Source organism: Ixodes scapularis, unplaced genomic scaffold (genome assembly GCF_016920785.2).
Source record: "Ixodes scapularis isolate PalLabHiFi unplaced genomic scaffold, ASM1692078v2 PGA_scaffold5__190_contigs__length_132052651, whole genome shotgun sequence".
In the NCBI taxonomy this organism is placed as follows: domain Eukaryota; kingdom Metazoa; phylum Arthropoda; class Arachnida; order Ixodida; family Ixodidae; genus Ixodes; species Ixodes scapularis.
The window spans coordinates 44,857,730-44,883,451 of record NW_024609880.1 but is presented as its reverse complement, the minus strand read 5'-3'; the positions used below and the strand labels follow the sequence as shown (position 1 = coordinate 44,883,451).

General features: G+C 47.0%; 2 protein-coding genes across 3 annotated transcripts in view; one reads left to right on the top strand and one right to left on the bottom strand.

Moving 5' to 3' along the window:
• Positions 1-1,668, bottom strand: part of LOC8025460 — a 33,537-nt gene extending 31,869 nt beyond the window's left edge. The window contains exon 1 of one of the 2 annotated variants that reach the window (XM_029983833.4): positions 1,503-1,668. The gene's annotated coding sequence lies outside the window, so the exon portion shown is untranslated. The remainder of the gene's footprint in view (positions 1-1,502) is intronic. The other variant, XM_029983834.4, reaches the window with a different exon arrangement.
• Positions 1,459-25,722, top strand: LOC120850783 (NPC intracellular cholesterol transporter 2 homolog a). The gene is made up of 6 exons (XM_042294192.1): positions 1,459-1,585; positions 1,724-1,779; positions 7,929-7,950; positions 19,086-19,184; positions 21,144-21,319; positions 25,639-25,722. The coding sequence occupies exons 1-6, from the start codon at positions 1,459-1,461 to the stop codon at positions 25,720-25,722; spliced, it is 564 nt and encodes a 187-aa protein (XP_042150126.1).

The window sequence follows — 25,722 nt, the reverse complement described above, 5'->3', positions numbered from 1 at the left end:
AGATCTACGCATCGTCTATTAGCTATGGTCGTTCATTAGTTATTACGTTATCAACGTTATTTAGAGCCCACGGTAAAAATTGATGCGCAATAAAATGAGGAATTATACAGGGTTCAAAAGTGTTCTAATGCTGCCTGATAGAAGACGCTAATGTGCTCTCTTGTTGTAAGCAGTCACAAGCCTTTGTAACACATTAAAGCGCTGCAATTACCTTTCATATCATAGCCGTACTGGCGAACGTAGTCAAATAGTTCCCAAACATTTCATTCGACAAAATTTATCTCTTTGTACAGGCGGCTGCCCGACATCTTGCTTATCTGAACTTCAGCAGGTTGGATGACTATCGCCATCAGGGAAACATTAGCTCTCCTCTACGTGTTTGTTATAGGAACCACACAAGACACTGCGTCTTGCGGAGAACTCGTGACCTCTAAAGGCTACTTAAATTAGGTAAATTAAATATTAGAATAAAAATAAATCTTGAGAACTGTTTAATGGTGGTCGTTGTAACTTCACAATGCTGTTGCCCAAAAAGGAATAAACAAACAAATTTAGTGGTTAATTTTTTTTGTACTTCAGGTTTTTGAAAGAGTTATTTTTCGTTTTAACGCTGGCTTCTCGTGAGTACTCTGAATACATTGAAGCCGAGGACATCACTAGGGATTATCTTATGTTTGGCTATCTGAATTCCCATAAAATCACCCTTAGTCCATTTAATTTAATCTATCCATCTCAACAGTTGGCAACAATAGCTTCTAGTTTATTCTCCTAAATAGCAGACATAAAAAAATATGTCAGACTAAATACGAAAATAGATTCATCATCTTATTGTATCAGAACTGCTCTTACGGGTGTGCTGATAAAAGCAACGCGACACGTTGTTGCAACGGTGTGACGTAAGTTAGGGAGGCAGAAACGCAACGACATTTGTTTTCAACAGTAAGTTCTACGATGACATTTCAGGCTAACAGTAGCCACATAACTGAAATAGCTTTCTGACCATGAACCTTTATATCAATACACCCCTCTTATTTACAAGCTAAATGCAAGAAAGGTTGTATATCGCGCGGTATTTGAAATATCATTTTGATGATTATAATAATTGAAGGCCTGCGATTGAATATGTGCCGGAATTAATTTGAATTATTTATGCACCAGTGAGATGTCATGCCCCGAGACTTTGTGAGTTTAGATTGAAAGACAACACGACTGCCGATTCATTAAATCAGCGAAAACCTTTCCCTTAGGTACACATTTCGCTTAGGGTTAATATCTTGTGAACAACTATAACAAATATGTGCAAAGCGTGCTAATCCTCGACGTCCAAATGCTCTTTCTGAAGTTTTTAAACACCGTGTAATATATTTATCAAATGATCAGCAATTCAATTAACGGAATCTACTTAAAACCACTCCAAAAGTATACAAAGCTGATGAAAAGTGGTGTAGAACAAGGCGGATGGTTATTCCTGAAATGTTTATCGAAACTGATGTCGAACTTACCTTTAGAGTTTTCACTTTGCGAAATTCAACCGAACGTTGTCTTTTTCACGACGTCTCCCTTTTCCGAGAGACAGCCCAGGCAGGTTTGGCACGTCGAGACGGCTGCGCAGTTCTCCGGAGCGTTATTTTATCTTGCACTCGGCGGTGACGCGTGCGATAAGATAAGCTGGAAAAACGTGCCCTTGTTCATTGCACGCTGAATCAGTCTCGGGTGATTACAGGTACTAGAACGCTCGAAAAGTGCTGGTTATTATCGGCAACGCACAGCTTTCTTAAGGTGACGTACAAAGTTAATCACCATAATATTAGAACGGTCGCGGGAACCCTTTCTTTTTTATTCGGTGGTTTTCAACGACCGTTTTCGCCAGCCGCATCGATCCCCAGAACCCACTAGGAGATCCGCAGCTCTATAGCGAAGGCTAGCGGCGCGGGAGTGCCGCGGGATGTGCCCTTTCGCAATTCGGGTGACGATTATTAGAAGGTTGGGACCACTGCGCAAGGGCGGGACAACTGACATTGTCGAACGTGCAAGTCATTTCATAAGAGTAGAGTAGAACGTCGGAGGGCGGCCAACGCTAGGAGCCGGCGAGCCAATCAAACAGCGTCGAAAGTGCAATGTCACTGCGCTCGTCGCCTTTTTTTTATTCCACTCGAACAAAACGCATAAGGTGTGCCCTGGCATTGCGGTTTTAGGCTGCCATTGTGCAAGGATTTCACAGCTGCCAACAGAGGGCGGTATTTCGAAAGGAGTCTATTGGCGGACGCAGAACAGAAGGCAATGTTACTAAAACACTCAGTTGGGAAACTTACCCTTGAAACCCGTACCGCTCGCGTCACCCGAGACCAAACTAAATACGATGACAGCGCCATCCTTTAGAGAATAGTCGAAACATAAAAGTTAATTTGTACTGCTGCTACGAAATGGGACTGCTAGCTGGTGCGAGCGGCCCCTGCGCGACTCGACCCGAACCACGTGCAGGCGTCCAGTTCCCTGAGTGGCCGCTGCGGGAGAAATGGCGTTGTTGCAATCGCCATTAGTTCGGTTCTCGAGTACGGATCGGAAGCCACTTTTTCAGGGGTCTGTTGCGGACTTGTGCCCGTTACTTGAAAAATTACAATTACAAATTACCGAGCCTCAAATGTAATGGATTACCGTTACAAATTAATTTCGCTGAAAATTAACGGATCACTTTACTCGTTATGTTACAAATTACTCTCACTTGACTTGTTCTGGACACTCATCAAGGAAGACAATAGAAACAATATTGAAATCTTTTCAAAAATATTCTGCAATACTGCTTTCCAATTCTGATACTTAGGAGAAAAAGAAATACACGATGGAAGGTGATGCGTGGCTTCCGAGATCCCGAAGCGCGCGCGCGAACGTTCGCGCGCTTCGGGGTCTTGGAGGCCATGGGTGATGGAAAGAGGCAGAGCCTATCTCGGCGCTGTCTTCTTGACCTTAATTTTTTTTTGCATATTTAATGGATTTTGCACGTTTTTCAAGTGGTTCTAGTGACGAGTCATACCAAACATCGTGTTTTAATTTCGGCTGTTCTTCTCTTCCCGATCTTCTTTTTTTCTTTTTTTTAGTTTGTTATGATTTATGCTGCTGAATTGCCTGCTCCACTTTCTGCATTATGTTCACATAAAAAGAAAAGTAACGAGTAATCGAGGCAATCCGTTAGCAATCATTGTGACGAAATTACATTACAAATTACTGCCCCAGAAAAGTAACGTGGGAATTACAAAATTACTCATAAAAGTAACGGATTACAAGTAATTTGTTACTTGTAGCGGATTACTTGCTAAGTCTCGTCTGTTGGCTTCCGCAGAGAGGGAAAAACGGTTTGCGAAAGCACCCCAGTACGAACAACAGAATGACGGATTCTTGTAACGTTTTCGTGTTCACGCCCATGACACCGAATGAAGTGGAAGCGGCGGTCCTTGGCTAAAGCGGATGCGCGCACAAAACAAACAAACAAAATGTTTAAAATTACGCGTAGGAAAATAAAAAAAGAAGCGCCGAGAAGCGCTTCTGTTTTATTGGCAGAAGGTGAGAAGGAGACGAGAGAACGTGCGCGAGGGACTTCGGAACGCCGAGCTCCGGTTCTAACAATTAGTGTGCGGTCCTAAAACTATGCGGAGCGCAAGTGCCGTCTGCTTCCTGCACAACGTTGCGATTATGTCAGAACGCCGAGCTCTTATTGGCTGATTAAAAAACTACGACATCCATGACATCGTTACTTTTGATAGCAAAACTATTTCTCACATTCTTTCTTCTTTTCTGATTTGATACAGTACAATCGTCAGCCTGTAAAAAACTTAACACAAATTAGAAAAAAAAAAGAAGAAAAGAGGTTGAAGCATGGGGAGTGAAGATTCTCGCTGCAGGAGCCAGGGTTCCTTAGTTCAAACCCCGCCCCTGCTTGTTTCGAAATGAAGGAGAATCCGTACCGGTATGTCATCACTGCCCGGTGCACTTGGAAGACCTTTGGGTTGTTAGCACGTGGCCTGCGCTCTCTGATCGACTTTTCCCCACAGCGAAGGAGTCGCCTCGTTTGAAAGCAGACCAAACTTCACGCTTTATAAATATTAACAGATCCGAATAAAATCTCCATTTATGTCTAAATCGTCCAAACAAGTGGCCTATTTCTTTACGTCTAGAGAATGAAAACACATTACGATTAGAATGATTACGCAATTTATGTTATTAAAAATCGTTTTTTTTTTATTGTGGCCAGATATTTAGAGCGCCGTGGTTGGTCAACTCACGGTGCAAAACACTGTATCGCCATGTTTTTCTTTTTTTTTTTTCAACACTGGTTTAGCTTTTAGCTGAAACGTCATCGTATCATCGACAGTAAATCTCCTGAATCCTGGCGTTTGCACGCCTCCACGTTCACGTGCAATCTGTATACGCTTCGCATTTAAAGGAAGCCTGATATGTACAGATGAAACTTTCCGGCGACATGAACTCGTCTGCTGCACAGTGGCCGCTATGCGCGAAAGTTCGATGTACTGTCAAATACATTTTGTTCGCGTAAGAACGCTCTTTTACGTGTCCTCAATAAGTCTCACTTAACACGTATTAAGCCACCAGTATCCTACGTACGTTGGTGCATTTTGTTCCCCGGACGTACGAGAGACCAAAACCCAAAAGTTCTCACAGTCTGATTTTAACCTTGCCATTCGCCAAACTCGCTCAGCAGATAGCAGTGATTGACACTCCCAAGTGCTTTGAGAAAAAGTACTTGCTCCTTATTTTTTTAGAGTGTACAGCGGCATACTTTCCTTGCGAGTTCATAGAAGCAGTTTTACGAGGTTGAACGCAGATATTTGTGTTTCAAGACGAGGGATCCGCAAAATTGTTATTACTCGAAAGAAAAAAAAGAAAAAAAAAAGAAGAGGGCAGATAAGTGCGTGCTTAGTGCCCCACTTATATGCCAAGTCCATGTAAACTATGAGGGCATCAATATTTCAAGCGTTACAACGAAGAGGACTACTGTACTCTTTTGACACCCGTTTGTCGCTCACATTGAATGGGCTCGCGGTTAGACTGGGAGGGTGGCGCCATCTCAAGGAAAGTAAGAGAATTAAGCAACCACCGCGTTGTAAGAAAAAAAAAAAGCTTTTGCGTATGACACGCACAGGGTGATGAAATTACTTGAAGATGGCGCCAGCATTAAGTTTATATTTTTGAAGCGTCTTGCTTTTCGCTGAATAGCACCTTGGATGTAAGAATCGCCGAGTTTCAAACGTTTTCGGCACGCGTTATTAAAGGGGCTGTGTAAAGAATTTGTTACTTTCGCTAAGTACCGCCTGAAAATCGCTTCTGAGTTTAAGCCTAAGGAAATACGTGTTATTTTTTTTTTCGCCCTTCACAAAACGTCGCAGGACAAAAAAAAAAAAAAAAAAGAAAAAAAAAGAGCAGCTTTCAGTGGCCACGCATCTGAAGACGATTATAGCCCTCACCTGGCGTGGACAAACGCGTGCGCCGAATGAAGATTCGCGTAGGGCAATAATAATAATCCTATTAATATTTTATTTGAACATGCGCATGCGCCATGAAGACAGCAGCGCCACTGCAGAGGCGGGACGTCATAGCCGCGTGTTGGTGTGTATGCACGCTTCTCATCTCCTTGCGTGTGTACGCCACCCATTTTATCGTATCGTCGCGCGCTGCGCTTGGCAAAGCTCAGATCACGCGCTGACTTCCAGACTTGGTTAGGGTTCGGCTAGTCGCGTCATCGCAGCGATTAGGCACAAGCCATCACCCGAACGTTTGTCGAGGCGTTCAGCGTCGCGGGCCCAAGCCGAGTGCATATGCGGTACTCGCGTCCAATCTACGATCAGCATTCAAATATCGTTAGCTCGGACGATTCCTGCCATACGTCAGCATTCCAACCCCCGTAAAGGCGTCGTCAGTTTGGAAAAAAAAAAAAAAAGACTGAACGAAAAGTCATCGTTTATTCCGGAAGTCGCACCGCTACAGAACGAGAGCAGGATGGAAAGACGGGTGGTAAGCCTGAGCGCCTGTCTTCAGCAAACTATGCTATGTACACTCAACAGAACCTTGAATAATCAAAGCCTCCGCATGGCGTCCTCTCCCGTCATGAAACGTGAACAGAGTGGGTTCGCGCAAACTCGGCTATTGGGCCCGGGTCCGACCTTCAAGGCGTTAATTCAACACAAGCCCCGGCCGAACCTTGACGCAGCGCTCGTGCCCAATCTCAGGCCTCGATCAATTTGACTGGGATGACGGTGCGGCGGTCTTCTGCTTATCTATTGGGGAGGAGGAGCGACCGTGACACCCCAAGTGGTTAACTTTAGAACTACACTGATGGGGGCAGCAAATACAATGACTCAGCGCTCGGCCGACATACCCGAACGCGGCGTCAGTGTTCGGCTGGAGTTCGTGTTCTCCGGTGAGGGGGAAAAAGGGCTCTTTTGTTACCACTCCGGCCTGCATAAACAATGCAGCATGCACTGTGCCCAGCTCAGAACGAAAGCCGAAGTGGGTCAAGCTCGCATTCTCTGACGACTGCTTTCGGGGTAGATTCGGCCCTTAACGTCACTTCGTCGATTGTTAGTATTTTTTACATTAGACTGTGCCCCGAGCTTTATTGTAGAAGATGACATGGACATGCCCATAAGTCCTGTGGGCATGTGCATAGGCCTTGTGTTGAGTAAACACAGGAGGTGTGGGGAAACAAACAGGTCATTGCGCCCCCTATAGTTCGAGCTCCTGCCCAATAGGTGGTGTTGGTACACCGCGACCAAGAACATTTTTGGTCAGTGGCGTCGTGGAAGAGTATGTTATGGTCCCATTAAAGTAACTTACTGCTGAGGATATGCAGGGTCTGGCGATTACCTTGCATATTATTCTGCATAATTATTTTTAACCTGAGACTGGAACAGAAGAAAACATTTTTTTAGCGAAAGGAAAAATAGCTTTTCCCTTTTCTGTTGTACTCTCGGGTTAATATCATTGTTAAATTCTACCACCGCGCCCGTGCACTGACTGTAATTTCATCTTCTCATCGCTCCGCAGCCTAAGAGATTTCAGCTGGGGTGGACAATAAAAATTAAGATGATCTAAATGCGATCATGATTTAATTCTTGACATCAATCAGACCGGTTTTACATGATGATTAACATCAAACCTTCGAGAAAAAAAATGTTTTCAAGAAATATTTTTATCTATTTCTTATGATTTAATACGTTCTACGTGCATTTATTTTGTTTACAATTCACACATTATAAAGCAAGGAAGACTGATATCGAGCTGAACACAAGCACAAAGCAGTGGTTTTCTGAGAAAACCAGAACGTCCAGGTTTCTTCTTACCATCCACTTCGTTCACCATTTACGTCACGCACTATTGCAAGTAAATGATATTGCGCAAGAAAGAAACGAACACGAAAATGCAATGTTGCAAGAAAATCACAAGGTCAAAAAATAAAAACAAGCCAATAAATATTTTCATTAACTAATAGAATATCAATCTGTTTTTGTTCTTTCATCAATAAAAAAGTTTGTAATCAAACATGTACCTTAAAAGTTACAATTCTTCATTACGAAATGTATTGAGTGACCGGACGAATTGGTTGATCAATCTGCCGTGTTTACACCATAGAGTTATTATAATAAACGCTAGAGACTCAGCTGGCGGTAGTATCTACGGGACTTCCGGTTGCAAATTGAAGCAGGCAGCATGCAGTCCACATTTCCAGCCTCCCTGTGTATTCCCTTGGGAAAACGCGCGTGAATTTTCTCTCTTCGCCGGAAACTAACATGAATAACTTTTGTCATTTTGGTTGTACCGGATAGTATGTACCTTTATTGGTATTGTGAGAGTGCAATTGCTTTAGTTACAGCATTTTTTTTTACCACTAAACGATGTTAAACTTCGCTCTATTTCAGGTCCAAACCTCTGTCAAGGAAGGTATGTAAAAACGAGCGACGATTCTAAGCAAAATAACGATCGAAAGGAATGTAGAGTGTAGTGAGGTTCTTTTCTTCTTTGATGGTGATCTTTGATGCTGATGCTAGCTGCTTGATGTCAATTTTGAAGTCTTGCCTGTTGACGAGGATGTCGAATAACGCATCACGGAGACTTGACGTCAAGAAGAACAAATGCGTTTACTAATTAAGAGCGAATATAAAAATTACAAGAGCAGAATTTTACAGAACAATCATCCTTGCCGGACACGGCAGGAGTCTTTCGGCAAGACCCGCTCCGGGAGCGTATATCTCCCTGGAGCTCGTACAAAAAAAAACTCCTCTTCCCCAGTCCTCCTCGGGTTTAAAAACCCGTGGCCGCAACTTGTTCCACCCAATCACAGTCCAATACCCCTCCTATTGGGTGCAGTTGGCAACGCCCTCATAACATACATACGAGAGGTCACGTACCCTTCCTCTGGGGCCCGAACGAGGACCCTTGGGTGATCGCTGGTCTCCGAACACCGGAAGGGTCGCAGGAAAAGGGCCCGAACGGGCACCCTTTCCACGTGTGGCGGCGTCGACGTAGTCACCTGCCAAGGCGGTTCTCCAAAGAGAAGATGACGAAAGCCAACACGAGTCGGAAGCCGAAAGCAGTATCAGGAATCACGGCCTGGCTCCCCTTGAGAAGCAAAGAGAGCCGCCAGGACGGAGAAACGCGGTGCGGTGAGGACCGGAAAGGCGAACATCGTCGGGTAAGAGAAAGAAGAAAGGGACCCCGACGAGTCGATCCCAGATGCTGTCCGTTCGGATCACGTACAGGGTCTTTCCAGGTGCACTGCCGCGGGCGCGCAATGATCGGGACCCGACACCGCCGAAGAAAACACCTCACCATCCACCCTTGTGAGCCAAAGCCGTCGTGTATACAAACGGAGAGCCGCCTTCGAGCGGCGGCTTCAGGACACACGAAGCTCTTCAAATGGAGCGCCCTTTCGACCGCCACCGCGCATTGCGCCAACCTCACACGTCCCCTCCAAGACTGCGCCAGAACTTCTAGGACTGGTTAGCAGTACAAAAAAATTAGAGGTCGCAGAAAAAAAAAAGGAAAACAAGAACAACACAACAACGTACGACGTACACATAGAGCAACCCCGTTAAGGTCTGCCTCCCAAGGGCAACAGCACCTCTTAAAAAAAAAAAAAAACACGTGTCGCCTTCCCCATCTGAGAGAAAATTACTCTTTAGCAAGCACGTCAACTTTTCAACTATATCGCATCCAAATTAACGGAGTTAAGCAACATGTATGTATACGCAATAGTCACTACAAATAGCAAAGCCGATGAAATGGAGTTGAAGGACCACTCTATACACTGGGACAATAATAAACACGGCACGACCGTGAAACATAGCACAGCGAACTCTCCTGCCTCCGAGGGGCATAACAAATACAGGCGGCCGGAGTATCCTCTCTTGCAGGATTGTCAAAGGGTTCGCACATGCACACACCATCACACATTAGCCACTGGTAGGGCCCTCCGGCCGCTGCAACCCGCACACTCCATGACAGCACAGAATATTCTTTTGTCTCGCAAGTTGCAGGGTTACACGTTTTTACCCTCTAGGTGGTCATGCCTCGGCCGTCACCAGTCTGGAGAGCGCGTCCGCATTGGCATTTAGTTTGCCCTTCTTATGTACAACCGTGACATTAAAGTTTTGCAGCGCGAGAGCCCAACGGGTGAGACGGGCGCTATGTGGGGTGCTGAGTGTCAAAAACCTAAGAGGATTGTGGTCAGTGACGACCTTGATCGATGCCGCGAATAGCCACGTCTCGAGCCGCTGTAGGGCCCAGATGATCGCGAACGCCTCGCGCTCAATGGTAGCCCAACGAGTTTCAGCAGGGGTTAGTTTCTTGCTAAGGAAAGCAATCGGACGCTCTTTTCCGTTGTCATCTTCCTGAGCCAAGCACGCCCCGATCGCGAACTGTGAAGCGTCCGTAGCCAAGATGTACTCCTTTTGGGGGTCAGGCGCAAAGAGTGCAGGCGCCTGAGCTAACCGTGCTTTCACTTCTTCGAATGCCTCTTGGGCTTCTTTTGTCCACGGCAGCTTTTGCGGTACGCGCTTATTGGTGAGATCAGTCAGCGGCAGAACAAGACGAGAGTAGTCGGAGACGTAGTCGCGGTAGTAGTTTGCCAGCCCCAGAAAGCTCCGCAGCTCTCTCTTCGTCTGCGGCCTAGCGATGTCCTGAATTGCCTCTACCCGCTTTGGGTCCGGGCCATGTTTCCCCGACCCTACAACATGCCCCAAGAAATGTACTTCACTGCGAGCGAATTTACATTTCTGCACGTTAACGGTCAATCCAGCGGACGCCACTGCTGCCAAGACGCGCTCCAGATGAATTACGTGTTCTTCCCACGTCCTCGAAAAGATCGCCACATCATCGATGTAGGCGCACGCATACTCAGCATGTGGTGCCAAGATCTGATTGATGATCCTCTGAAACGTAGAGGCTGAGTTTCGGAGCCCATACGGCATTACCTTCCACGCGTACTGACCTTGCGGTGTCACAAACGCTGTATAGTACTGCGCCTGCTCGTCCATCGGAATCTGCCAATATCCTCTAAGCATGTCGAGGATCGATATGAAGTTTGCTCCTGCAACCTCAAGCAGTAGATCACTGACCCTGCTCATGGGGAAGGCATCTGGTTTGGTGATAGCGTTCAACTTTCGATAGTCTATGCACAGTCGCATACTTCCATCCTTCTTGGCAACACATACCACTGGATGCGCGTGACTACTTTCCACTGGGTACACTAAGCCCCATTCTTCAAGCTCGTGCACCTGGCGTTCCACTTCTCGTCTGAACGCCATGGGAACCCGGTACGGGTACGCACGCTGAGGTTCGGACCCCTCTTGCAGTGTGATTTTATGCTTTCCAACGTTGCACATTCCCGGCCTTTCAGAAAATACAACGCGGTTTTTCTCTACCAATGCCTTCAGCTGATACTGCTGGGGTTTCGTCAAATGAGCGACCGTCGGAAGCTCACCGCTTTCCTCATTTGCTTTAGCACTCGGAAGGGTAGGAACGTCACCGAACGCTCGATCCTCCTCGAAGATCACGCCCACTACTGACACGCGAGAGTGATATGCCCTTAGGTTGTTTGCGTGGACAGTTCTGCGACTTTGATCCTCGAGCTCCACTTCATAGGAATACGGACGCAACCGCCGAACTATCGTGACCGGTCCGGTCCACTTTGGCCTCAACTTACCCTCTTTTTCTCTTTCCGACCACAAGACCTGGTCCCCATCACTGAACTGCTTATCCCTAGCCCGTAGGTTGTACCGGTTAGCATAGGCCTCCTGGGTCAGCGCACCTGTCTCCTTTGCACGTTCGGATGCACTCTCGAGGCGCTTTCGCAACTGAGACAGATACGTTCCTGCTGAGACATTCAGCGAGTCTGGCACCGTCCACTCACCCGTCCATGTTTTCTGAAGTATAGCCAGTGGCCCGATCGGCACCCTACCGTACATCATCTCGAACGGTGTCTCACCGGTTGTAGCGTTGGGAACCTCGCGATACGCCCATAAGAGGTACGGTATGTACCTATCCCAGTCGCGCCCATGCTCCTGGACTACGTGGCTTAACATCGCCTTGAATGTTCCGTTCCACCTCTCCACGAGTCCGTTGCTCTGCGGGTGGTCCGGTGTAGAGAACCGCGGCGTCGCTCCTAGCCTTGCCATAAGCTCCTGAGTGAGTTTTGCCGTAAAGTTAGTTCCCTGATCCGAGCAAACCGTCTCAGGAACTCCCATTCTCGAGAAGATTTCTACGAGAGCGTCACCTGTCGCCTTCGCGGTCAGTGATCGAAGGCAGACGACTTCGGGCCATCTCGTGCAGTAGTCCACGACGCAGAGCGCATAGCGGTGACCCCTACCTGAAGGCGGATCGAGCGGGCCAATAACATCCATATTTACCATTTGGAAAGGCGCGTCCGGTCTCGTGAGCGGCGCGATAGGCACTCGGTCTGACTGTCGCGCGGGAGACCTCAATTGACACGTGTGACAGCTTTGGCAGTACGCCTTGACATCGGCGGCCACGCCTGGCCAATAGAACGACTGCTTGATGCGCTGAAGTGTTTTACGCTCACCGAGATGCCCAGCCCATGCAGAATCGTGTGCCATTCGGAGCACCTCCTCACGTCGACCCTTAGGGATCACCAACTGGTTGCATGATCGACCGGCCACTGGTTCACAATGGTATAGAAGCTCGTCCATTACAACCATTCCATGCGTTCCCACGCGAGCTTGTTTCCAGGCCTCATCCAGTGTCGTGTCGCTTTCCTGACATCGCCTAAACTCATGCCTGGCAATCGGATTCGCCCCACTGCCAGTTTCTCGTTCCTCCGTCATTACAGTCAGCATTTCTGCTTCCAACGACCGCTCACCGATCTCCCCACCCTTCTCAACTGTTTTACTTGCCATTGACCCCATGGGCCGAGGCGCGGAGTCAGTGCACACTCGCTCGCTGAGAAGCTGCTCGTAATCAGAAGGTGTGATCAAAGCGTCAACCCCCTCAACCAACCTCTCCGTAAGGGCGCATAACACCCCTTGACTTCCCGGTTGCAACGAGACATACGGGCCCCCCGTGACGGCACTAAGCGGCACATACGCAAGCTCCGCGTTCACCCGATCGCCGAACGCACTCGTGAGCTCAATCCTGGAGCCCGCGGCCTCATAGTCACGGAGGATAGACTGTCGAATCACACTAATGTCGGCCCCGGAGTCCACGATTGCAGTAATATTCACATCGCCACTTTTTAGCGACACCGTGTGTCCGCCACTGCACTCCTTTGATGGCGCCGTTCGGGGCTCAACCTCAAATTCTATCGCACTGACCATAGCTGCCAACGTGCGATCCTTTTCCTCGTTACGTTTTCCCATCCGGTTGCTCGGGTTGGTGTTACGGGTAGGGCAATCTTTTGCGATATGACCCGGCTTGTTACAGCCGAAGCAGCGGCGCCCGAACGGTGCGGCTGACCGTCCGTCCTTGTCGCGTGCTTCCGTATTCGGCTTCTTTGTCGTAGCGCCCCTGTCTGTAGCCGAACCCCCCTTCGATCTCAGACTTTCGTCAAAGTCCTCTGAGAGCTGAGCAATCGCGCTCGGGGTCAGGAAGCCTCCCTTTTCCTTTAGTATGACGTGGGCTCTAGCGTCTGGTGCAAGACACTCCTTCATGCGGTCGCTAACCATTAGCTGTTGCAACTCCTCCATGGTATGTACCTTGGAGCTGTTCAGGTAGTATTGCAAGTAGTTCTCGAGCCTGACCGAAAACTGCTCCCACGTCTCCTTGCTACCCTTCCTAGAGCTCAGGAAGAGACGTCTGTATTCAGCCGCTGACAGCCGCAGACCCCCCAATACTTTGGATTTGAGCGTCCGATAGTCCTTGCGCTCTTCTGCGGAGAGCTTGGCAAGCATGCCCCGAGCCCTCTCACTCAACCGCGGCAAGACCATCCCCGCCCACCACTCGTTGGGCACACCATACGAGTCTAGGGTCGCCTCAACATCCTCAAACCATCCGGGCACCAGCGGTTCATGAGTAGGCATGGGGGCGAGGACACCCTTCAATAGGCTGGCGTATTTCAGCCTCCTATCTTCCTCAGCACCCCCAAGTCCGCCCCTCCCATCCACCACGGACACCGCGCTCGAATTTTGAAGGCGTTCAGTTTCTAACAGAAGCCTTTGCTTCTCCAGTTCTGCCTCTGCGATTTGTAATTGCAATTGCATTAGTGACATCTTGTCTGCCACCGACATCTCTGAGCTACTACTGCTACTATCACCCTCAGCGTTGACCGCCGACGCACGACCTCCGTCCTCCCCGTTCATACCGCCTGGTTTGCCCTTGCCACTACGTAGATTATACCGATCTGTCATAGAGCGTGCAAGTCCCAGCAAACGAAAGGGCACCTACCAGTGAACGCCGATGCGGTTCCGGTGCTCCTCCACCCAGGTCCGTATGAAGAGACGGTGCTTGTCCGTCGGACGCTGTCCGTGACTTCTTCGCGCCCAGTGTTCCGAGATCCCGGCTTCCAGCAGACGTCTCGATGCCACCAGCATTCCTCGATCAGCAGCCCTGCATACGCATCCTGTCGACTGCGCCAGTGAGGTTCTTTTCTTCTTTGATGGTGATCTTTGATGCTGATGCTAGCTGCTTGATGTCAATTTTGAAGTCTTGCCTGTTGACGAGGATGTCGAATAACGCATCACGGAGACTTGACGTCAAGAAGAACAAATGCGTTTACTAATTAAGAGCGAATATAAAAATTACAAGAGCAGAATTTTACAGAACAATCATCCTTGCCGGACACGGCAGGAGTCTTTCGGCAAGACCCGCTCCGGGAGCGTATATCTGGTCACTCCCTGGAGCTCGTACAAAAAAAACTCCTCTTCCCCAGTCCTCCTCGGGTTTAAAAACCCGTGGCCGCAACTTGTTCCACCCAATCACAGTCCAATACCCCTCCTATTGGGTGCAGTTGGCAACGCCCTCATAACATACATACGAGAGGTCACGTACCCTTCCTCTGGGGCCCGAACGAGGACCCTTGGGTGATCGCTGGTCTCCGAACACCGGAAGGGTCGCAGGAAAAGGGCCCGAACGGGCACCCTTTCCACGTGTGGCGGCGTCGACGTAGTCACCTGCCAAGGCGGTTCTCCAAAGAGAAGATGACGAAAGCCAACACGAGTCGGAAGCCGAAAGCAGTATCAGGAATCACGGCCTGGCTCCCCTTGAGAAGCAAAGAGAGCCGCCAGGACGGAGAAACGCGGTGCGGTGAGGACCGGAAAGGCGAACATCGTCGGGTAAGAGAAAGAAGAAAGGGACCCCGACGAGTCGATCCCAGATGCTGTCCGTTCGGATCACGTACAGGGTCTTTCCAGGTGCACTGCCGCGGGCGCGCAATGATCGGGACCCGACACCGCCGAAGAAAACACCTCACCATCCACCCTTGTGAGCCAAAGCCGCCGTGTATACAAACGGAGAGCCGCCTTCGAGCGGCGGCTTCAGGACACACGAAGCTCTTCAAATGGAGCGCCCTTTCGACCGCCACCGCGCATTGCGCCAACCTCACAAGTGTGTTCAAGGTTTGCTAGCATTTCGGTGGTGCTTATACATTGCTAAGATGCCCGTCTTCTCATTGGATGAAAATGACTCCGTCGTGCATCTTTACGATTGGTTAAAGACATAACAAAACATAAAGTTATCATAAGTTTCTTTCATAGAACGTAGGAGCAATTGAGGCCGTGGCAGTTATCAATAAAAATAATGACCTGCAAATAGTACAATTCGAGGCTCTGTGTTTTTGCCGGGACAAAATAATGCAACACACATTTTAATGAAAAGCACGGCAATGTGATGCAATATACTTTACCTAAACTTAAAAAAAAAAAATCAGCTTGTTTTTTTGTTTTGTTTTTTTAGTTGCAAGTTGAATTTGCAGAGCATTTTACACTGAGACATGTTTGAAGCGCTGTAAATATTTTCAATTATAGACGAGAACAACAAAATTTACATCAAAGATTGACCCCTTTTAGAAGAATATATGAGTAAAAACTAAATAGTAAAGCTGGAAAATCTTACGAGATAACAGCGAACCAATATTAGTTAAAAATGTCAAAGTAGACAAATTCCTGCAATTCTAAGAGTTGTATTTCTGTCAGAGACAAAATAATGCAACATACTTTTAATGAGAAAACAGGGCGATATAGTGTAGAATGCTTCACCGTATTAAAAAAAAAAATAGATGTTTTCTTTTGAATTACACGTTGAAGTTGCGGGACTTCTCGTTTTTAGCTGTTTAGAGCACTGTAAATATTTTTTTGGAAGTCATACAGACAGATTATATATAGACAATTGACCCGTATGTGAAGAACCTGGGAAAAAAGTAAACTATATATCTTAAAAAACTCTACGAGATAACAAATCACTAACAAGGTAAAAACGTCAAAGTAGCCATGTTTGTGCATTTTTTACGCACGATATATATTTTCCAAAATCCTATAAATTGTTCCATATATTGTCATTATAAACTACTATATGAGAAAAAGCTTTTGAGTTTTATATATCTTTTTTTTTTGTCGATTTTGTTCCGCCAAACTTGGAAGGAATGACAAAACGCCAAAACGGGTTTGCCGCCTTGATGTCTTTTTTTTTTTTCTCGAGAAATAAAACTATTCTCGCCAAACCTTTTGTGATTCCGTTCCCTCCACACATTGAGGAGTAACATATAAAAATACGCAGAAAAACAAAAATGTCAACTGGACACGCGTGCATGCATGGTCTTATCTGAACACACCCTTTAGGTCTAAAAATAATTTCAGCTTCGACATTTGCCGAGCTTCCTCTCCAGAAAGCGGCGATTCGCTCTACAAAGTTCTTCGGGGGAAAAGTAGACGTACTGGACTTTTCAGTGTTGCTTGAACCCTATTATTTTTGAAATAGGCAAAATTATGTTTTCTGGGGTCCTTTTTGTTAATACGAACTTCTCAATATTAGATACAGTCCTCCAATATACCATTTTACCAATAAAGCCAAGGATTTGCATCCCAAAACAATTCCAAATCAAGTACAGTTTGGGATATTTGTAATCTGTTTATTTTGCATATAACATCAGCCAAACCTTCTTGTTTTACCTTTGAAGATCAGAAAATGTGCTCCTAAAATATCCGAACACTGGAAAGACCTTGGTTTGTTTCCAACATGTTGGATTGAAATATGGACGAACACAAAATTGTTTTTGTTACCAGAAATATGGGAAAAATAAAACTTCCTAAAGGAATCGCCTGGTAGATGACAGTCTTAAGGCCATCAAAACACTTTTATTAAACCAAAGGGGCTCGTCTTGGGGAAAACATTTTTTTTTTTAATTTCTAGTACACTCACATTGACCATGGAATCTTGTAAACTTCTCACTGTGACAGCAGTGAAATTGATCGATCGTTCTTTATCTAGTGGGAAGAATAAAACAGAAAGAGGACTAATATGTTTTATATTTTTCACAAGATGAATACTTAAACCAACACGTTCTTCACGAATATGATTAACCGCAATGCTAATTTACCTAAAATTAGATTCATCTTAATGAGTTAAGTCGTTGAACGGTATACAAGTACACAGGTGAGGCTATGTTTACAATCCTGACCCGCTGTACAAGCGACTTGAAAGTCTACGAAAAAAAAATAACGCAAGACACAGATAGAACAAAGAATGGTGGGAGATGAATCACCTAGACTTCATTTCAAACTCCTTTACGCTGCTCAAGAATTCCAATGTCCCGACTACAAGTCGGAAAAAACAAAAGAGAAAAAGAAAATCGCTCATGTATGGAGCGCGCTCGGTGACATCGTGCAGAGCGACAGAAATCCCGAGTGCTTGATTTCCGGGCGGTTACTCAGCGGCCAATGACAGAGTCCTCCTCGGGATCAGGGTGCCGGTTTACAACCGCATATAAGAATGGAACGTCGGAGGACGTTCACCGGCTCGTTGAGCAAACTGAACGCAGAGACTGAAACTCTTTGCTGCTTTGCATCGGCGCCGATGCGATGGCTGCAAGTTTGCGGCTAGAGTTGCTTGCTCTGGTGGTGACCAGGCTGATGGCGATTTTCGAGGCCAGCGAGTTCACCGTAGTCGACTACACAACATGCGGTGGGTTTTTTGTTTGCTTCATTTTCAATCTCATGCTTCATGTGTTACTTGGATCCTCTCCCGCGCCCCTCTCTCCCTGTTCTCGACACAGTTAGCTACTCGAAAATTAAAGTGAATTCAGCTCGCAGCGCTATGTTTCAGAAGGATGGTTTTCACATCTGCGTTTGACTGTGACTGACCACGCCACGACCACTTGTAAAGGGCTTAAAACGGGATGACGAAATAATACACTAGCCCCCTATATTCGCTAGCCTTGAAACACGCATTATCCGCGTATATGTTACGCATTATTGTTTTATTAGGAGTTTAAAAGTAATTCTGGAGATGTCTCATAGATAGTGCATGGACTTCACCTTGCAAATACAGCGAAACTATTCAGTCCACGGTTATATCCAGATGAAAGGGGTTCCAGGCTACTTGATAGCTGGCGCCAGTGTACCAAAGTGTTTTCTGGTCATAAGTCGTCGGAGGTGGCCGTAGGGCAGTCGATCACAGTCAAACGCAATTATGGGAGGCTGTCTTTCGTTCCGTTGCAGGGCAAATGTGGAAATTCGGGTTATCAGTAACCTCCTTCAAGTTTTGACAGAATGCTGTGATAGACAAACATTCATTGAAGGCTGCTTGTGGACATGCCACGTGCGGCTTGTTGACAACCTTTATTCCATTGAAGCATGGGCAACGGACGACAAGATTAAACGTAAGCGAACAATGGCCACAAATACTGGTCTCCCTGGTCTCGAGTGAGTCGTGTATCATATGTTTCTTTTGAAATATATTTACGATGGAGGCCATTCCAGGTTCGGCTACATGGGCTCGAGGTTACGTTTTGATTTTTAGAGTTCAAAATGCAGGGTACAGGACGAAACCTGGCGTGGCCATTTTCCAAGAAAGCAGCCATGAGCAAAAGTTTTTTTATCCAACATGATTAGTTTAATTTTTCTTGTCACTAAGTGAACCAACTTGAAGCAATGCGATTGAGAAAGATACGAAAGAAAAAACAAAAACGACTGCAAATGACTTGCAAGAGCCGAGGCCTTACTGAGAGGATCACCGTATCTGCCATCTGCAAAGACAAACAAAACTGTTGAGAAACAGATTTGACAGATGGTAGCCCAGCGAAGATAAAATCTGACTTTCGCTTAGACAAGCCCATCCTTGAATGTCAAAGTGAAAAAAAACAATGTCTTAAGTGAAGGGAAGCTGGTGCATATTTAGCGTGACAATAAACCCTGAGATTTTAAAGGCTTTGGCACGCGGTGTGTGCTTTTTTTTCTTCTTTCTTACTATTTTGACATCTTTGTTCAGCCTAGCATCAATGTTGACCGCCATGCCGAATTTCGTATTGGACTCTTTCTATCCACGCACTGGTCCACGTTATGCTTTTTTTTCTTTCAATGACAAAACATTTGATAGAATGAGACGACTCGTGCCGACTGCGTGTAACTCTCCAGGAGGTGAGGCTTTGCAAGTTCGGGTGGACCCGTGCGAGCAGCTGCCTTGTTCGTTCAAGAAGGGGCGCTCAGTCAAGATCGAAATGGACTTCGCCTCATGTGAGCATTTTCTTTCTAAAAAAAACAACAAAAAACAAAAAAACAACTACAACAGTATTTTTTTTTTTCTAAAGCGGGAGTTTTATTTAAATATCTTTCAGGAACTTCGCTTATTCATGTTCTTGGTTGTGCCGCTGTAAGGCCATGGGTCAAAGTTTGCTTATTCAATTCACCTACACGATTCCGCACGAGCGCAGAGAAGCGTAGCGCGGCGCAGAAAGGTGGAAGGCAGAGTACTTGCGGTTGTATCTTGAGATAAGCTGTCCTCGTAAGTCGAATATAGTGGTGTGCAGCAGGAGGTGCATTTAAATCGAACGCAGAAACTGTAAGCAACATATCGGCGCGCAGCTGGTGGTCTGGTTACAGTGTTCTAGAGGGTGTAGTGGCAAGAGCGGCGCCCGCTTACGATGATGCGCGTAAAGACGGTCGATGTATAGATACCGCGAGTGGCGCTGGAGTTCTGTGCCCTAGGAGAATTAATGGCACGTGTGCGATGAACGAAGAAGACTACGAGGGTGACGCGGTACGCTTCTCCGAAATGTAGCACCGTAAAACTTCTTTCGCAGCTATTAAGCCTGCAGCCCAAATGATAGCGTTGCTCAACGATGTGTCAGTACTGAGGGGGGCGGGGAGTCGATATTAATTAAATAATCTCCCTCAAAACACCGGAATATTTCAAGTAGAGGATAGCACACACTCTAGAGGCATTAGTCCAAAGGCAGAACTACAATTTACTATACTTCGTTTCACCTTATGTTGTACCGCAGCGAAGGCTAGAAGCGCGAGCTCATAGCGTTGGCAGCTGCTCTTAATTCACGAGAGCTTGTGCCGCCGAGATGTGCCCCAGAGCAAGGAGCTCGCGCTTGTACCCTTTCCTGCGGTACATTATAAGGTGAAACAGAGTATACAGAACAACATTAGCAGTTGTTTCGCACCGCGAAAAGCTCCAGTAAAACCACAGTAGTAAGCGCCGAACAGCGCTGATGATGGGGCTGACGGGGGCGCTCTCCTAGGGCACAGAACAGCAGCGCCATGGTGTCGTCTACGCGCAAAATCTTCCCAAAGCGGCCGCCGCTCTTGCCACTACAACCCCCTCTAGAACACTGTAGTCTGGTGTCATAGCACGTGCGGCCAATGGTGTTGTGACGCGCAGAGGGGGGGGGGGGGGGGGGGGGAGGGGGGAGGAGGTGAAGAGGGAAGTGTTAGCGCAGCACTTCTCCTTCCCCTCTCTCGCTTCGCTCTACATCCTCCACTCCCTGTCGCTGTTCTAATGTAGAAACTGCTTATTGCGAAAGCTGCGCTATCGCAATTTCTTTGCACTTGGCAGAATGTCTAAGCCACGTGATTTTTTTTTTTTTAATTTTGTTTTCAAGTCGCGAGTTTGTGCGAGATGTAGCAATCTGCGAATATTATTCGAAAAGGTTTAATTTTTCTTGAGTGAGTCCTCACGTATTTAGAAAATGGGGTCCAGCACCATGACCTGTTCCTCGCGCTTCGAGGACGAAAGCCAGAGAATAGAAGAAAAAAAAAATAGTTTGGCAGAAAACTTTGAAATTTTAAAAGTATTACTTTTAACAGCAGGACTGCTAAGTTCAGGTCCTCAGTCTTCTTCATGCAGTGCTTACGAACCTCAGCGCTGACCTGTATGGGTAATTAACGAACAGCGACAAATGCGCCAGAGCAAAAAAAAAAAAAAAAAAAAGAGAAAAAGAAAACGCCGACGAATTAAAAATGAGACTGCGAAGATGTGTTTTTCACCACGCCCTCCTTACTTGTCTGATCTTGTACTCTGGCACAAAAACGTGTGTCAGTGCTTCTTTGAAACGTTATATCCTTACGAAATGGCAAGCAATCTCCCAGCTTGAGTACAAGAAGCGAACGCTTTATTGCTGAAATCTGCGAGTTCTGCCAGAAGGAGTTGCATGGTATCGTTGTCAAGGCTACGAGCACTTGTTGCAGCCAAGAACCAGTCTCAGGTGAGCGTGGGCATCATGGGCAAGGCCGGCGGCATGCTCTTGCCGCTCCCGTTCAACCAGAAGGACGGCTGCAAGGGCTCCGGGCTGGACTGCCCCCTGGTGGCCGGACGAAACTACACCGTGTCCAGGGCAGTCCGCGTTTACCGGATCTACCCCAAGGTAGGCTGCCACCCCGGAGGAAGCTTCCAGCTAAAAATGCCTCCAAACATTTTTTTTTAATTTAGTTACGCGGTTTTTTGGTAGACAGCGCGCTTAGTGGTTGCATGCAAAACTTTTCGAAGCTTTCTGTGGTAACGCTTGTTAAATGGGTGAGGTTGGGGGGCGAAGGGGTGGTGAAGGGGGGGGGGGGGGGCGTGAGAGGTCGCGAACTTGTGGCGAATAGACTTATATCATTAAGCGTTCCCCGCATGCATGACGCCGCCATAGCTGTAGTTCGCAAGAGGTGCAGGAGACAGCTCGCTGTAGTTCGCAAGAGGTGCAGGAGACAGCTCGCCACTCTCAGAAAAAAAGGTGTATTATTACGCCCCTTGTCCCATATAATACACCCCAAAACTTCAATTCGACGCACAGCGCCCCCTAATCGAACAGGCGGCCCCAAAGTTTACGAGGGGCTTGATAGCCGTGTGGTACAACTTATTAAAATAGCTGACGTACGTATTATTGACTACAAAAAAGACTATCGGAGTTTTCTTGGCCGTACTGCAAAAGCTCCGTGTTTTCTTTCTTTGGTATTTGATACGTACTTTAGCAATTTAAAAAGTTATATTGCATCGTTATCAAACCTCTCGTAAAATTTGGGGCCGTCTGTTCGACTATAGGGCGCTGTACGTCGAAGTGAAGTTTTGGGGTGTATTATATGGGACAAAAGGGTGTAAGGTGATACCCTTTTTTTTTAGAGTCACGAGCAGAGCACGAGAGGGCACGTGCCCTCTCGTGCTCTGCTCGTGCGGATTTTCAGCGGGGTTGTCGAGCGTGCAGAAGGAGTGTACAGATACCACGACGCATGGCAACAGCGGTTGCGTACTCAAACTAACTGGTCAGAGCCGTATATGTAGAGAGTTTGGCCATTCGTGGGAAAGTATAGGAGACAAATGAGAAGGCGCCATTGGCCGAAAGCGGGCAGGGCGTGTTTTAGGGCGTCTTCAGAAATTCAAATGGGGCCAACCAGAAGCCGGAAATAATACCCTGGCGGTGGTCGCGAGAAACAGACTTCATAACTGCATCGGAGTAACTCTCGGTGACTGAAAATATGGTGCACGTGATGTTTTAATCACGGTCATCCAAAATCATAGTGGAAGAGTGCGACTAGAATCTGCGTTCCCAGCGGTCACACTCTGTGCAAGCAAAAAAGAGTTGAACGGCGCATTCGTTTCTTGCATCCTTCTGCATGATCATGATCGAAACATGACGTGCACCTTATTTTTAACCATAAAGGGTTACTACATTTAACCCTTACGCGCTTATTAAAACTACCAAAACTGTTTCTCGCTACCACCGCTAGGGGATTCTTTTCGGCTTCTTGTCGGCCAACAGAGCATGACAAGCCCACTTTCTGCGTCTGGTGCACGCCCTGTCTCTGCCCGCGCCACCCATTGACCGAACTCTTTGTATACACGGCTCTGTAGCTGGAAAGATAGCTCTATTCGCATGGTTCTTTCTACGCGGTCTCGAGCGCTCTTTACAGAGCGCGTGAGATCGGATGGTGGAAATGGGGTGCGGTGGGCCTGATCGGCTGGTTTCTTCCGAGAGCGCCCCTCCCTCTTAAGGCCGGTTCAGACACTTGCGTTTGAGTGCGTTTGACTGCGTTGCGTCGAGAACCGAAAGCGAGTCACCGGCACATCTGTGCTTCGTATGAAGCGTGGACTCCAATTCAAGGAATCATCATGGCACGCGACATAAGCAGCAGGGATGTTCTGGTTTCTCGCTGCCGCAACGCAGTCAAACGCAGTCAAACGCAACTGTCTGAACCAGGCTTCAGAGTGCTCGCTAGCACTCTGTCTCGAGCCGTCGGAGTGCGAAGCGGAGCAGGCGTCACGTGGTATTCGGATGGGGATCACGTGGTTTTGTCGACGATGGCCGGCAGTGGTCTCCGGTGGTGTGCGGTGTCCGACACGACGTGTCTGATTCTACAAAGTGCTTGTGCGTTCGACGGTGCACGGATTACAATAGACAGGACAACATTCGCTTGTAACCGTGACAGGAAAACTCACTGGGAAGTGTTCCCAGTGCTTTTACGAGATCGTTCATCTCACGGCAGTAACCCTGCTAAACCTAACCGTCGAAGAAACAGCTCGCAAGCTTCGGCCGCTGTTTCACCGGGCTTTGTGGATGCTTCAAGAAAATGTTCGGGCTTGGTAAATGTGCGTTCGAAGGTTTGTGTCGTACAATAAAGGAAGAGTAACTATAGTGCACTGTGGTTTGTGTCACAAGGCCATATGTGCTATGCCGTGTGGGTGATGCAGGCACGATATTCTGCCGTGAGAAAAATGAGGTTTATCGGCTATTTAATTTTTGGCCTGTTCTGCCGTACGCATGGCGGCTGTCAAAAACGCGATGATTTGACAACTATTTCCAAACATTGGCGTTCTCTCTGTACTGCGAAGATCGATGTGGATGCTGCAGATTTTGTATTTTTAAACGTGCTGGAGCGTAGAACACTCTATAGTTCGTAACAGCCGTTAAATTATCACGTTGCGGGCGTACATTTTGCTAAACGTCCATCGTCCGCTGTAATTTCTTTTTCCATTACCAACGTCAAGGAATTTTACTTCCGTGACTGGTCCGAGAATCTCAGAGCTCTCTGAGCCCAAAAGTTGTGATCGGTAGAAAAGAATCCAGAGTAGCTCTGGTGGCGAGGAGGGGGCACTCTGTTGAGTCAAGGTCGGAGGAGAGAGGCGACCACCCGAATTCACCCTTAGAAATACTTCTCCTTTCTTCGGAAATATCCCAAGACGAGGATGTTATGCGACGTTGTTGCCCGCACCCCAAAAGTGCGATGCTTTCATAGCTCCGATCAGTGCTATGCAAAATATCCATGGGTGTGGTTTGCCGGCCGCCGTATTCGGCATTTCTATCCTTCAGCGTAATGTAGGCTTGAGCTTCCACGCGTGGTCGGCCAAGAAGGACGGAAAGTTGGATTGTGTAGTACCGCATTCCCTATTTTTCATTGGCCCAACGTGCCTTGATTCGCATTTAACGGGGACTCTCGCGAGTGGTGTACGTTTCAGCGCACCCTTGCTGTATTCCGTTAGAGGAGGGCGTTGTTCAACGATTCGATATGTCTCCTCGGTCCGGAAGGTCCCTATATCAATTCTTAGATTCGTGTTCCGATAGTTTAGTCCTTAAACATATTGAAGCTATACCCATTGCTAAGCTGCAGCTGCATTTGTAAATTTAAGCGACATGTAAAACACAAAAACAGATACACAGACGGATACACAGAAGCACGCGCGTATTTACACACGCACACACAGACGCACAACCGCGCGCGCGCACGCACACACACGCGTAAAACGGTATTATTTAAAGAAAGACTCAAATGACCAGTACTTTACATAACCTAATACCCCTGTGTTACGGGCACTTTGAAGGCCTGCAGAATAAGCTCCTTTAAAGAATCAGCTAGCCAGCGCACGACCTCGTGCACGCGAACCAAGCCAAGATCGTAAACTGATTTGCCGATCTTTTTTATTTTTTAAGGTGTTTTTCCTGAAAGCCTTTAACATGCCCGTAAATGTCCCAAAAACACACAATGCCACCGAAACGCGATATTTCTTTAGAAAGAAATTGACCTGAGTGCTGGGATACGCGCTGGAAGATTTAAATATACACACCACCTGCTAGAGCAACTTGTTTGGATGTTGGCAACCTTTAACTTCCCGCTCGTAAGAAAACAAAACAACAACAACAACATAATACAAACTTTTATTCAGTTGCCTGTCAGTGCCAGTTTCAACGGTATGCGAGCGGCAGAGTTTAAAGGGCAACTCAGGTAAATATTTCCGAATTTGGGAGTACGACTGTTTTTAGCTCAGGCAGTGTCCCCTGAATTACAAGATATACTTTTTTTTTTCTTCTCGATATTGTGTGTAGTTTTATAAATATCACTGGGCCTAAAGTTTAGGTTTGGGCGTCTACGGCAAAGCCCAAACTATCTGCGATAGGGATGGCAACATTGATCATCAGCTTTAGGGCCGCGACGTGACGTTACCGTTGTTGCGCGGTATGTGTTGCCCAGTGTTGCTTGACTAAAAACCAACCCGCTTGCCACCGCTAAAGAGCAGCTAGTCGCATCTGTAAAATCGGTCTTAGCGGAGTACGCAGCTTCACTTTGACTAATATTTCGGCTGTGACCATATTTCGTGCGACTAAAGCAACACCAGCCAATTATTTTGGTTTCATTTTCGACCGGAGTTGCCCTTTAAATGAATATCCTCGAGAAACTGGAATTTATTTTGCTATTTATGAAAATTTTACAGATGGAGATTCTAGCGGTGTTCGAGATCAGAGGGAACGACGGAGAGGTCCTGGCTTGTGTGCAGTTCCCCGTGCACATACAGTGA

Bases quoted from the DNA above. Each gene is read 5' to 3' on its own strand.
- LOC120850783 (XM_042294192.1), top strand. From the start codon at position 1,459: ATGGTTATTCCTGAAATGTTTATCGAAACTGATGTCGAACTTACCTTT. The intron at 1,586-1,723 runs GTTTGGCACGTC...GGGTGATTACAG, and splicing joins CCGAGAGACAGCCCAGGCAG to GTACTAGAACGCTCGAAAAG. The intron at 7,951-19,085 runs GTATGTAAAAAC...GTAACTCTCCAG, and splicing joins CCAAACCTCTGTCAAGGAAG to GAGGTGAGGCTTTGCAAGTT.